General features: G+C 37.8%; 1 protein-coding gene across 1 annotated transcript in view; it reads left to right on the top strand.

Moving 5' to 3' along the window:
• Nucleotides 1–15045, top strand: part of ADCY1 (adenylate cyclase 1) — a 145217-nt gene that overhangs the window by 118551 nt on the left and 11621 nt on the right. Inside the window, exons 12-15 of the mRNA XM_032442541.1 lie at nt 3742–3831; nt 5968–6224; nt 8080–8206; nt 14211–14327. Coding sequence (XP_032298432.1) covers nt 3742–3831; nt 5968–6224; nt 8080–8206; nt 14211–14327 — 591 coding nt within the window. The remainder of the gene's footprint in view (nt 1–3741; nt 3832–5967; nt 6225–8079; nt 8207–14210; nt 14328–15045) is intronic.

Here is a 15045-nt window from a genome sequence, read left to right as displayed (position 1 = left end):
TCATGCTACAACTAAGGGGTTGTGGGATTTCACAGGTTGGTTGACTGGTTGGTTGTGGGTTGTTTTTTTGTTGTGCTTGTTGTTTGTTTTTTTTCAATATCTCCCTGAGCTAAACCATTCAAGTGCCCAGATAAACAGCTACTTTAATCTAGATTTTTCTCCTTTCTGATGAGGAAGCATGCTATTTATCCTTCCACTACAACTAGTATCTAAGTGTAAAGTGCTGCTAACTTGCTCTTTGTTTTCAAAACTTTTCCTGTCAAATCATCAACCACTTTCCTGGTCTTGCAAATACAATCCTTGGCCTTTTCCAAATCTTTAGAAATAATTAGTTCTCCTCCATTACATTTTCACAACAGTAATATTGCAGAATAACATCTGGTTATTGTAGAAGAAAACAAGGTATACTAGATCAAAATAAAACATCTACAGACTAATTTTCTGATGAAAAATATCTGTAGTGGCTTAAAACAAATTTTTTTTTTTTTTTTTTCAGAAAATAATAAGAAACACCTACACAGTTAATCTGCTCTGCTGATTAACACACTAATTTTTAGTTAGAAAATATGGTCTTTGGCAGGAGAAATGTAATTGTTTTCACAGAAACATAAATAGTATCTTAGCAGAATATCTGGTACATAGCAGATCTTTACAAACTTAGACAATTTTCTGATAATTTTAATTATCTTTTGTTTAGTAAAGGAACAGTGGCTTATTAAGTGTTGCTCTTTTCATGAATATTAAATATGGAGTTTGTGGGGAGTATGGGGGGTGTTTCTCTTTATGTAATTTCTCTGGGGCTAATGCAAACTTAAGGTTTCTTTCAGCAGTAAAAAGGATTTGTAACTTTTCCAGGATTCTCTGGAGAAATATTCTGTTGGATGAAATCCAGCATTAGAAAAACAAATAAATTTAAAATTTAGAATATAGCAAATTGAAATTTCGTGGACAAATTTTTCTTTTATATTGAAGAAAAGATAACATAATAGGTGTAATGAGTATAGAATTGTGAACTGGGGACTGTCATGAAAGAGCAGATGCAACCTTGAACAAAAATGAACAAAAAAAAATCAGAAATATAAACCTTCTATGCTTTAACTAGAGCATTCAGTCAAACACGTCTTGTACCTTACCTTTTAAAAATTTACTTGCCTTTTAACCCACTGCTATAACACGTTATCATTTATAACATATATGCAACACACACCAAGATACATGCCTATGCAATAGTTGGAACTGTTTTGAATCTGCATTTTGCTTTATAATTATTTACCATGCAGCAAAACTATGGAATTTCACAGCATTTTATTATTACTCTAAATCCTCTGCAAGCAATTTCATTGCAAACTGAATTAACTGAATGTATCTATTTATCTTGTACAAAAACACTATAATGGCATTTTTAATATATGTATTTAAAAAAAAAAAAAAAAGCACAATCTGGTTCATATATGTAGATAGATTTTGGTCTAGATGAGTAGACATCTTGATGATTAAATGAAACCAGTCTGGATAATCAGGTCCAGAACATAGAGATAAAAGGTTATACTCTACTTGGAAGGCAGAAGTAAGTGGTGTACAACAGAGGTCTGTCCATCAACTTGTCTTGTCCTGTTTAACGTGTTTGTCAAAGACCTGCAGGAGAACACCGAGTACATGTTGAGTTTGCAGGTGACATCTGCAGTTAAACTGTTTTCTGCTGTAATTAACTAATCCAGGCCAATCTTATGCTTATATAAATCTATTTATTTAACACTGTTTGTTACCCACCTATGTTTATATGCACTGAAGCTGTATGGAATCCAAAATGTATTCTCAGGTCACAGAAGGCTTATTTTTTTCTATTGTTACTGTATTCTTATGTTATGCAGCCCAGATGAAGGGGACTCATATATAACTATCTCAGATTTTGAATGCTGTGGTCACACATATTTCCCCCATATACCTGTATATACCACAGGAAGGGGGGGGAGTTTCAGTACAAAATTTCTGTTTGCCAGGGCCACAGAAGCCCTTTTGTGGGTATTTTGGTGCCTGCTGAAAGTTACATTTCTGCTGTCAGTGATGAGGTGAACACTCTTCTCCAGGACTTGTGACTTTCATCCAAAATTCAGGTTTTTTATCTTAAGTCAAATCTAGCATTAGTAAGTCTTAGCACACTCCTTTTAAGGGACATAGCTTGATCCCACTTTAAAATCAGTTATTTATTTCATACAGTTACTTACTGCTCCTTGAAGTCACTGGAAGAAGACCTGTGGTCAGAAAAAAATATCACAGTTCACGTAGATAATAGATGTACCAAACATTTGCAGTGCAAAAGAAAAAGAAAAGCACCTTTTTCTGAAATGAAATAGATCTCTATGTGAGGTGGCTTCAGATTCATGACTAGATAATATCCACCATAATGCTCTCTCACTCTCCCCATCTTCAAAAGACAGAATATTATGAGAAAAAGCTCAAGGGTTGAGATAAGGACAGAGAAATCTCTCTCCAACCACTATCACAGACAAAAACAGACACCGTGGAAGAGAGATTCATATTATTTATTCCCTATTGTTAGTAATAGATTGGACAGTGAGAAACTAGAAATAAACTAAAAACAGCCCAGAGCCTGCTTCTGTGAGGGGCTGTCTGTGGACCACAGCTTTCTTCCAGCCACTACTACCTGCTGCACCATGGGCTTCTCCACAAGCTACACGTGGAGATCTGCTCTGAATGATGCCCCATGGCCTGCTAGGGCACAGCCTGCTCCACCCTTGGCCTCTTCAGAGGCTGCTGGGAACTTCTACTCCACACTTGAAGCACATCCTGTCCTCCTTCTGTACTGACTTGGACATCTGCAGGACTGTTATTCATATTTTCACTCTTCTCTCTAAGCCACTGTTTCATGGCAGTTTTTCCCTTTCCTAAATCTGCTCTCCTAGCAGCACAGCCAATGCTGCTCACAGTTCAGCTCTAGCCAATGGTGGGTCCCTTTTGGAGCCATCTGGAACTGGCTCTGATCTGACATGGGGCAGCTGCTGGGCTCTGCTCACAGAGGCCACCTTCCGTTACTAAAACCTTGCCACATAAAACCAACACAGTATGGTTGGAACAAACATTAATTCCACATCCTGACAGACTTGTCCTTCCTCTCTCATCTTTTGGCATTCATTTCACTCATCAAGATGATTAAGAAATTCACAAGACTCCATTTCCACCAGATATTTTTGTTCCCCAATGCTGTTTCTGCTCTGACAAATTCAGTATTTTTAATGGGTTCTGATAATTAAAGCCACCCTGACATTTAGCGTGATGATTATAGCAGAAGACATAAATACCATTCCAAAGTTCCATACTATCATAGTATGTTCTCTTTTTTCATCTGTAGTTGATAATTTGCAAGGCAAAATGTTTTTTGTATATATTCCTCAGGTGAAAAAAGTCTAATGCCATCCCACTTTGCATTATGAATGGGCATCTTGCTAATATTCCAAAGAATTTTAACTTTAGCGAGAGATAATGTACAGTAATCACAATTTCATGTCACAATTTCATGTGTATTATCCCAGAAATGCAACTGCCATTAAAGCATATATTCACAATTATTACTGAAACTTACATATGTAATCATAAATGCATGCTCGTTTCTTAATTTACTCCTGTATCACTTTCTTTGCTATAAACAGCCTACTAAACAGTAACAACTCCACTTCTAAAAATATTTCTAATACATGTATTAATCTATTTTCTCTTACTTAGTGTTTTCCAGGGTGCCTAACAATACAAATTCGTACCATTTTGTGTATTTTTATTGTGATTTTAATATACTCTGTGGCTCAAGGATGTGTGGTGAGTATTTAAATCAAGTTTTGCTTTGTGATTAAGAACAGTCTTTTATAGATATCATTGAGCATGTGCAATGACTAATTCCTACTCTTTGAATTATTCTTGTATTTGCTCTTGTAGAGCAAATTTATTCAAAACTAAAGACCTTTGTTATAGTTTGGACTTTCACAATCTTTAATCAGTGTTGAGTTAGGTATAGTAAAGATATTAGCACATTACATAGATAATATATAGTCAAAACCTATAGAAATTTTTATATCTAAACATAGTATCAAATAGTCTGCAGTTGCCATGTTCTCTATGGGAAAGCCATTTTAAAATGTTAAAACTGATTAATAGTTTAATGGCTAATATCGTGTGACAGAGAATGTATGGTCACAAGATTATTTCCGTGTGACAACTAATAGAAATTATTTCTGCATAGTAACAGAGATATTTAATGCCTAGACAGATGAGAAAATCTTAAATCTGTCTGGTATAGAGTAAGAAAAGGTTTTTACACTATAGCTGTTATACAGTCCACTCACATCTATTGTCTGAGAAGCTGATGTGAAATACTTGCTCAGTACTACTGAAAAACTGAGCTTCTTTAACAGCTGGTTTTACATGGTGAATGCCAAAATATTTCACATGCAGTTGCTTTGTTGAATTCTTAGCATTGAATTTCAGCATTTAGTCTATGAATGAATTAAATATTCTAGGGTGCCCAAAGAAAAGAATCCACACAAAAATAACATGCTAAACAGTACTGGAACTTCTAAGGAAGCAGATGTCTTAGACTCTGGGATGCAAGCAAAGTGTTCTAAGCAATAAGAAAACAGTGGTTTCATGGGCAATTCAGAACACTAACTGTGATGCCACACTCACTATTTTATATTTTATGTATTCACTGGTCCCTGGATGTGCACTGGGAAAATCTATCAAGCTGAACTGAATGGTCAGATACATTGTTTTTTTTCTAGAAGAAAAGCCCTCATGTGTGTGGTTTTGTTGTTTTTTTGTTTGTTTGTTTGTTTTGTTTTTTAAAGATAAGTGCAGCACAAAGAGCTTTAAGGACATTTAACAAAAATCACATGAAATTGATTTTTCACCTCAGCCTTCGCAATTTCGTTTCATAATGTTAACCAATATTTTAACTCGCATTTTACCTGCTATGTCTTATTTATTTGGATTACTACAAAGTCCTGTATATTGATTGATCACTTTTCAGATCACCAGTTATTTTACAGAATGCAATAAAACATCATTATTGGTGGTTAGGATAAAGTAAAAAAAGTCTAATAACACACTTCAGAAAAGAAGCTTAGGTACAGAGCAGGGCATATATTGCAATTCCTGATAAAATCAATTTCACACTACTACTCATTTATGCTAACTCTAGCCTCTCCCTTAGTAAAGCATGAAGGCTGGAGTGCAGTTAAAACTGCACTGCAGCTGTTTGCCACTGATTTCTCCCTACCTTGTCTAACAGGTCTGAGATCTATATATAACACTGCCTTTGGAAGAAGCTGATTAAAAACCATTATATTTCCCATGTAAAATGTACCTAAAGTTGTTTTAGTTCCTTTTTAATATCCCATTCTAAAGAAGTAATTGATCAAAGATAACTAAGTGGAACAGCTAACTAAAGATATGGTATTTGAATTATGTGTGACAAATTATCTCTGAAATATAGAAAGTATGATATCCATGCCTGCCTTTTCAAACAAACAAAAAATTAAAATATCTTTTATATTTGATCAATAATTGAAATCGATACAGCTTACAAAGTCTACAAAGATATTTATTTCTGAGCCTCTCTTATCCAAATAATAATATAAAGCATTTTCTGAAATTCACAAGTTTTTCATGTTTACTTTGGGTTGAAAATATCTTGGTTTTGAGTACTGAAAGGGAAACTGCTCAAATAATTCCAGTCTTTAATTAGTTGGTCTTGTTAACAACTAGTGACCAAAACATGTATGCCATGTAAAAGTAAGCACTGCATTCCAAGATTTTATTAGAGCAATTAATTGTCTGGGAGCTCCATATCCATTTATTCCCAGTTAGTAATGAACTACAGTCAACCCTCCACAACAGTTGCATTTCTATTTATTTCACAGTTAACGTTGTTCTTTTCCCCTCTCCTATTATTTCTAGGTTGGCTGCATGCCTTGGGTTTGGAATACCAATTCCAGCAGTTCGATAGTTATAATTTCTCCTGGTGGAACAAATAAAACAATGAATGAACTTCCATGTGATACAGCCCACTATGCTTTCCTTTCCTGTGTAGTGGGGACTCTCACCTTGGCAATATTTCTACGTGTATCTTCCTTGCCAAAAATTATACTGCTGCTTTTTGTTACTATTTTGTACATAGTTATTCTGGAACTCAGTGGTTACAGAAAAGCAGTGGGGTAGGTGTCTTGCAAAGTCAAAACAATGTTTTTCCTTTATAGATGGTCATTACATTCACTATTCACCTGTAAATCACAGAATCATAGGAATTGGAAGGGACCTCTGCAGATGATCTAGCCCAACTCCCCTGCCAAAGCAAGTTCCCTACAGTAGGCTGCATGGGAAAGCATTCAAGCAGGTTTTGAGAATCTCCAGAGGAGATTCACACACAAAATGACCTGGGTTGGAAGGGACCTCTAGGGTAAAGAAGTTCCAACCCCCCCTGCCTGGCAGGGCCAAATTTCCACAATTACTAGATCAGGTTGCCCAGGGCCCCATCCAACCTGGCCTTGAACACCTTCAAGGACAGGGCATCCACAACCTCCCTGGGCAGCCTGTTCCAGGATCTCATCACTCTCCTAGTAAAGAACTTCCCGCCAACATCCAACCTAAATCTACCCTCTTTCAACTTAAATCCATTTCCCCTTGTCCTGCTACCACAACTTCTCTGGGCAGCTTCTTCCTGTGTTCTGCCACTCTCAAATCCAAGAAATTTTTCTTCACATTTAGATGGAACTTTGTGTTCCACTTTGTGCCCATTTGCCCCTTGTGCTGTCACTGGACACAATGGTAAAGAGCCTGGTCTCATCCCCTTGAGACCCATCCTTTAGACATTTATAAGCATAGATAAGATTTCCCCCCTCAGTCTTCTCCAGACAACCAGTCCCAGGTTTCTCAGCCTTTCCTCACAGGGGAGATACTCCAGGCCCCAGTCATCTTTGTAGGCCTACACTGGTCTCTTTCTAGTAGTTCCCTGTTTTTCTTGAACTGAGGAGTCCAGGGCAGAAGAAGGGGAAGGGTCTTTATATTCATTTTAATGTACCTTTTGACCACAAGGGCACACTGCTGGCTCATAGTCAACCACCAGGACACCTATGTTCTCTGCAGAGTTCCATTCTATGTCATCCCCTAACCTGTACTGATGCGTACAGTTATTCCTCCCCAAGTGTAGGACTCTACACTTGCCCTTGTTGAACCTCATTAGATAACTGCCTTCTAGCATTCCTGCCTTCTAGCATTCAAATGCTGCCCAAGGTTGCATCTTTTGCAGAATGAGAAATACTGTTGGGTCTAATAATACTGAATGAGCTCTTGGGAATTGTTGTCCCATTATTCCAAAGTTTCATGCTCATATCTGATCATACTGCAGTCTTGGTTTATATTTCATATTACAATTATTGTTAAAGTCTTCACTTCCATATTTCAGCAACTATCACCCAATTCTAATTTCATTCAAACTTGAATTTTTGAGGGGTTCTATATTTTCTCAATAAAAATACACGCACGTGTAAAGCAAACAAAAGTGATGACAGAACTTTTGAGATAGAGGCGCTAAAGAACAAGATATCAAAATTAAATCACCCTTCTCATCAAGAGTCTGGAAAAAAAGGTGAGCTGAGGAATTCAACTTTCTCTCGTTCAAACTCTGGCACACTAGAGAAGGAGGAGGCAAACCAAGAAGTCTGAGTGCACACACACTCCCAGAAGCATCACTGACAGTGAGAAATAGGAAGGGTGGATCTAGGCTCCCCCCACTCCACGCAGTCAGGTGCTCACACACTGGTTCAGGCTATGACCTAGCAATTCCACTACAACACACTACAATAATGAATATAATTATAAGATCTTTAAGAACCTGAGTGTCAATGAGATGCAGTCATAGTACTGTCACCCACCTCCCTAACAGAATGAGCCACTTTTGGAGAAGGCTGGTGATTAGAGAACACCCACAGATTCCAAAATAAAGTTTTTATATTAAAAATATCCAGTGTTTAGAAAGCCTGGAATAACTTTTACTTTTACTTTATTTTTAAGGGGTGGATCCTTTTATATGCGAGGCTATGAACCAACACTAGCTATTTTGCTATTTTCTTGTGCTTTGGCACTGCACTCAAGACAGGTGGACTTGAAGTTACGTCTGGACTACCTCTGGGCTGTGCAGGTAAGTCATAGGATTTTCTAGTACTCATGTACACAGGAAGTGTATATCTGACTTTATGAAACTGCTTACAAATACTGTTAGAACAAATTAGTGGGACTAACACATTCTCAAAATTAACAGCACATCATCGATGAAGTAATGTGTTTATATCTAAGATACATTATGAATTTCAAAGCTGTGAAGTTGACATTACAACTATAAACTTGAGATAAAGTAATTAAATGTCTAGGTTTTTTTCCTTCTCCCCGCTAATCCCCCCCCCCCTTTTTTTTTTTTTAAAACTTATACCATGGAATGGAACTATGGAACTCTTTCCCAACTTCTTAACTTTCTTAGAAAAAATATTTTTCTTGGTTTTGAGCCAACAGTCACTGCAAAAATATCATGCTGGCATCTCTTCTTAATGAACTGTACAATTGTATAGTTGTACAATCAATAGGTAAACAGAGGCTTCATTAAGAAAGTTTACCATGATAGAAAGATAATCTATAATAAATAGAAATGCTCACCAACATCAAAGGTGTGCAGTAGACTCCACAAAGGGTCAATCTCTTCCTCAGTGGCAGTCAGCTCTTAAATGAATCTAGGAGAGGTAGAGCCAGGCTCCACCCCTTCCAGTAGTACAGCTGAATTACCTTCACCTGTGCTCCCACAGTTGACTCATTGCTTGCCTCAGGTGGTCAGAGGTTCAGGCTGTGATCAACAGTTTCCCATACATGAGCCAGCAGGAATAGGGGCAAAAAAAAGAGGGTTTTATTGCTATTTAGCTCTCTGGATAATATTTCCGCCAGTAATGTAAGTACTTGTGATCTTACTTATATACTTATGTCAATCCTTTTTCTTCAGTCCCAAGTGCTCCTCCCTTTTCAGTGTCCGCTTTGCCTCAAAAAGAGTAATACCTATACATCCTTTTGTCTCAGAGAGTAGGCACCAGGATTTTATAACTCACAAAAAGGGAAAATTTTCATTTGATCCTGAAGGGCAGAAAACTAGAAGATGAGAGAAAGGATCAGAAAATACCAGTTTTTGGTTTGCTTTCCTCCCTATAGAACTGTGCGATGGGATAGTTTTAGAGTACTCATAGCTGAACAAGATCAAATCTTTAAGCTCACCTTTACTCCTTATCTTTGTTTGCAAGCAATGCAAGGAAAGACTGCAAGGAACAGAAAGATATGGATACCCAGCTCTATGCATTAGTAACAAAGAAGATACAATATAGCTCACACCAATACCACATCTTTTTAAAGTTCATAGCAAATCACTTAAAAGCCTAGATGATCTGCACAAAGTTCACATTTAACATGTCTGTATATTGTAGGGCAGTCCATACAGAGACTGCAGCATAAGTACCAGCAAAATATATACTTGCAGAATTAATACTGTCTATGAAATAAGCTAATATATTTCACTGAGTAGTTCCAAAGAGGCACTACACTACTTTAATGACTATACTTCTTCCAGATCTGAGATTAGGTCAGGCAAAGCTAGCTAATCTTATTCTTCATATCATTGCATCGCCCTACATACATTCTACATCATCATTGCCTTTTCAAATATCTCCTTGGATCTCTTTTGTTCATGAGAGAAGAAAAGCTATCACTTGCCTCTCATTTATTTGAGAAGGAAACGACTGGAAGTGCAACAATCTGGAGTGTCTGTTCTCCATAAGTCGTTATATTGTAATTATCTTTACTTCTAGTCAAAGGATAGACAGAAATTCACCAACAAGACTGAGGTCACAAGGTCATGCTTCAATGCTGATATATTTATCCTTGTTCTGAACACTTTGTTGGTAGAAAACTTCGTATGTAATTGGAAAACATTCTCAATTGTGTCATTCAAAATAAACAATTTAATCCATAACTGTTCAAAAATGACCTTCCACACACATCCAGCTCAGAAAAGAATGGCACACGCCAATGACTGACCAACATCACTGTCCATGCAATGGATCAGACAGATTACTCCATTTATCTAAACCTGCTTTATTGCTTTCACTTGTTCTTAATTCTCTACATCCTAGCCCATAGATGTATGTTCCCTGAGGCTTTCATTCTGCACTACGTGGTATTGAGAGCTTAACTGAAAAACCTTAAAGGTTTTGAGGAAGAAGAAAAATCTTTGAAAATTAGAGAAACTGATATGTAAGCTAAAGTGTAATTTAATTCAAGGTCTGAACTTAAATCTCTTTGCTACTGTCAAATTTTTCATATTCTAGAACATTTAAAAAAAAAAAAGAGTTGTAAGCTTAATTTGGATTAGTGTACAGTGGCAATAATGTAAAGATGGTAGTAAATATCTGTACAGTGATAATAACATAAAGATGGTAGTAGATATCCAAAAGGTTGTTGTACAGTGATAATAATGTAAAGATGGTAGGAAATATTCAAAAGGTTACTTACAGGAAAAACTCACCCACATGGAAGCCTTCAGTCTGCTGGAAAACACTGAGGCAACCTCCACCAGGGAGCAATCTCCAAGACATGCTGCCTCAGTGGTGGTCAGCTCTTAAATGAGGTCTAGAGGAGGTGGAGTCAAACTCCACCTCTTCTGGGAGCAGAGCTAAATTACTCACACCTGTGCTCCCACAGATTAGTCAGAGGTTCAGGCTGTGATTACCAATTTCCCATACAATTGTCATCTAGAAAAATAATTTTTACTACTACAGAATCATGGAATCATGCAATGTCTTGGTTTGGAAAGGATCTTAAAGTTCATTTAGTTCCAGCTGTGGACATTGAGGCACTAGATTGAGTTACACAGGAACGCATTCAACCTGGCCTTGATTGGACTGAGAAACCACAACTTCTCTGAGATACCTATTCCAGAATGTCACCATCCTCAGTGAAAAATTTCCCCCTGCAGTGGAGTCCTCCTGTATCCTTCTCTTCTCCAAGCTAAACAAGCCCAGCTCCTTCAACCTGCCTTTGTATGAGAAATTCTCCAGCTCTCTCACCATCTTTATGGCCCCCCTCTGTACTCACTCCAAAAACTTTGTGTCTTTCTTGTGCTGGGGACCCTGGACCTGGATTCAGTACTTCAGATAGGTCTCACAAGAGCACTGTAGACAGGGGCAATCACCTCCCTCACCTTGCTGGTCACTCTTCATCTGTTGCAGCCCAAGATATAATTCGCCTTCTGGGATGCAAGTACTCAATACTCACTGATGTCAAGCTTTTTTTCCATCAGAACCCTCAAGCTGTTTTCCACAGAGCTGCTCTCAGTGAATTATTCTCCCAGTCTGTACATGTACCTGAGACTGCCTTGTTGAATCTCATCAGTTTCATGTGGGCCCACTTTTCAATACTATTCCTGTCCCTTTGGATGGCATCTTTTTCTGCTATTATATCAACTGAACCACTTACCTTGGTGTTGCCTGCAATCTTGCTGAGGATGTACTCAGTTCCAGTGTCTATGTCATTGAAGTACACCTGGCAGGACACCATTAGTCAACAGCCACCACCTGGACGTATAGCTGCTGACCTCAGCTCTCTGAATGTGAACATCTAATCAATTCTTTACCCATCAATAGTCCAGCCTTCAAATCCATATCACACTAATTTAGAGAGAAGAATGTGGTGTGAGACCATATCAAAGGCTTTGCGTAATTCTGGGTAGATGGCATAAGATGTCCTTCCTTCATCCACGGATGCCATCACTCCATCAAAGATGGCCACCAGCTTGTTCAGGCACAGTCTGCCCTTGATGAAGCTTTGTTGGCTATCTCAGATCATTTTTTCATCTTGCATGTACCTTAGCATACTTTCCAGGATAATCTGTTCCATGATATTTTCAGGAATAGATAAGCAGCTCACCAGCCTGTAGTTCCTATGGTATCCCTTTTCCCTGTCTTAAAAATGTGAGTGATTTTTTCCAGTCATTGGGAACTTCACCTAACATCTATGAGTGATGTATGATATAGTAGAGAGCAGCTTGGCAACCACACCATCCAGTTCCTTCAGGACCCTGGGATGCATGCTGTCTGACTTCATAGGCTTGTACACATACAGTCTCATGAAAAGTCTTGAACTTGCTCTTCTCTTAAAATGGTACATATACTGCCTAAATGCTCAAGGATGTGAGAGTGGTGTGTAAAGCCTGTCTGCCATTGAAGACTGAGGCAAAGGACTTGTTGAGTACTTCAGCTTTCCATGGTTCTTAAAGCTAGTTCTCCCTTCTCATTTATCAGAGGAGGTACATACACTCTGCTTGCCTTGCATCTTCTGTACCTCCAGAATCCATTCTTATTTTCTGCATCTCTTGCAAAATTCAATTCTTTCTGTGCCTTGCTTTTCCTAATATGGTCTCTGTGTGTCCGGACAGCATCATTTTCCCTAAGTTTTATCATTCAAAGTAAAAATCGGTTTATTGAGAAACAAACAAACAAACAAATATTGTTGGAATGTGCACCAGAAAGAGGTCACACTTGGACAAGAATTGATAGTGAAAAAACAATGTGGACTTTGTAATAGATATGGAGAACAAATTCCATATACAAAGGAAAACCAATTAAGGCTAGAGCAGATTTTTAGTTGTTTTGTAATTGTAATTTCTCTGAGAATTTTATCTGCCAGTCTTTTGCTGCTGTAACTATATGGGAAAAAGATTATATTGGAATTGCTGCAGAAGAATTGTGTTATGACTCCTTTGAAGTAAAGAAAAAGTTGTGATTTCCTTTAGATTTGTTATATAGTATTTATCAAATGTTTTCTAGTGAAAATTAGAATATAGCACTAAAAGCCACTCTCAGAACAAGAAGTGAATAATTTTGCAGAAGAGATTAAGAAGGATTAGGATGGAATCTCAAATGAGATCTCTAGATATGAATTATTTTTCCAATAATGGGTCTGATTTTTAGAATTGCTTCCTTATGTGTGGCCCTCACTGAATACTGTGACTCAAGTCACTTTCAACATGACTCCAGAACCTTGGGTTAAGTACCTCAACTGTTATAACACCAACACCTAGGCACATCCTTAACATTAACATTCCCGTGAATGGTAGAATCTCTGGTGCTGTTGTGCACAGAAACTGTATATGTATTTGTGACAAATGCTGATGTAATTTACTCTTTTTTTTTTTTTCTTTTTTTTTTTTAAATATTATTTTTCCCCATCTTTCTTGAGGATTTTTAAAACAGATTTTTTATCTGTTGATACTACTGTGTTAGTGGGTCTGTTTCTATCTTATCATAAAGTGATGTTTCCATTTGCTTTAAATACTAATGATTCTCCAGGCTTCTCTATTTTGAAATCTAGATCAAATACTCTTGTCATTATCTTCACCTATCTGAAAAGAAGTAATTTAACACCAAGGCCAATATCATACAAGGTTGTATGAGGTTGGCATGGACATGTGCAACAGGTGGGCCCAGGTCCCTCTGTATTGCATCCCTTCCCTCTTCTTGCTGTTGAAGACTGAGGCAAAGAAGTCATTGAGCACCTCAGCTTTCTCCATATCCCTCATGACCAGGTCTCCAGTTTCCTTCCAGAGAGGGCCCACATCTTCCCTGGCCTTCCTTTTATCACTGATATACCTGTAGAATTTCTTCTTGTTCCCCTTTATGTCCCTGGCTAGATTTAATTCTATCTGGATTTTACCATCCCCAACCTGATCCCTGGCTGCTCTTGTATTCTTTGTATTCCCTGGCAACTTCTTTGTATTCCTTCCAGGTAACCCATTCTTGCTTCCATTCCCTATAGACTGTCTTTTTGAGCTTCATTAAGTCCAGGAGTTCCTTGTTGATTTACAGAGGCCTCCTGGCATTCTTGCCTGCCTTCCTTTTTTCCTACCTTCTATAGCATAAAGGAATTTTTGTAGCTTTTTATGAGTGCACGCTTGTAGAAGCAGAGGTCTATGTCAGATATCAATAGGAACAATGAATAAAGCATTGAAAGCTCTTTTTTTGTTCAGTTTAATGTCAGTGGATGAACTAATCAGTAGTTTCAGCTAATTTCTATTTTTTACATTTCGGAAATTTTTTTATTTTCATCTGTCCCTACAGGCAGAAGAAGAGAGAGATGATATGGAGAGAGTCAAGCTGGATAATAAAAGAATTCTCTTCAACCTATTGCCAGCACATGTTGCACAGCACTTTCTTATGTCTAATCCAAGGAATATGGTAAATCAAGATTTTTAAATATAAGGTGCTGTATGAGCTGTCTTTTGTATCATGGGTCACCTTTCAACTGTGTTTTCAAGAAAACTTCTCCTTACAAAATTTCATTCAAAATAAAATAAATGGCTTTGTAAATACTTGCATGTGGGAATTTGTTCAGAATTCTGTCTTTCTCTGCAGTGTTCTCCTTCTCCAAAGAGCTGTAATAAAAGAGATAACAGTATTTTCTATCATTCAGCATCTGTACAGCTTTGGGGTGACCTCATTGCAGCCTCCCAGAACCTAAAGGGAGCCTATAAACAGGAGAGGAGTCAACTCTTTACAAGGGCAGGAAAAGGGGAAATGGTTTTAGGATGAGAGAGGGAAGATTTAGGTTGGATATCAGGGAGTAGCTCTTTACCAAGAGAGTTGTGAGGTTCTGGAACAGATTGCCTAGAGAGGTTGTCTCTAGGCAGTCAACCTGGAGGCCTTCAAGGCCAGGTTGGGTGGGGCCCTGGGCAGCTTGGTCTAGTATTAGATATGGAGGTTGGTAGCCCTGCATGCAGCAGGGGGCTTGGAGCTTGATGATCCTGGAGGTCCCTTTCAACCCAAGCTATTCAGTCATTCAGTGATTCTATGATTCTGTGTGATACTGATTTATCACAGTATTTCATAACCTTAGTTTCAGAGTATGAAGCTTCATCTGAACCACTCTAATTCTGCAAATACATTGCTATTACCA

This window comes from Coturnix japonica, chromosome 2 (genome assembly GCF_001577835.2).
Source record: "Coturnix japonica isolate 7356 chromosome 2, Coturnix japonica 2.1, whole genome shotgun sequence".
NCBI classification, from domain to species: Eukaryota; Metazoa; Chordata; class Aves; order Galliformes; family Phasianidae; genus Coturnix; species Coturnix japonica.
The sequence above is the reverse complement of the archived record's forward strand: the minus strand, read 5'-3'. Positions and strand labels throughout refer to the sequence as shown.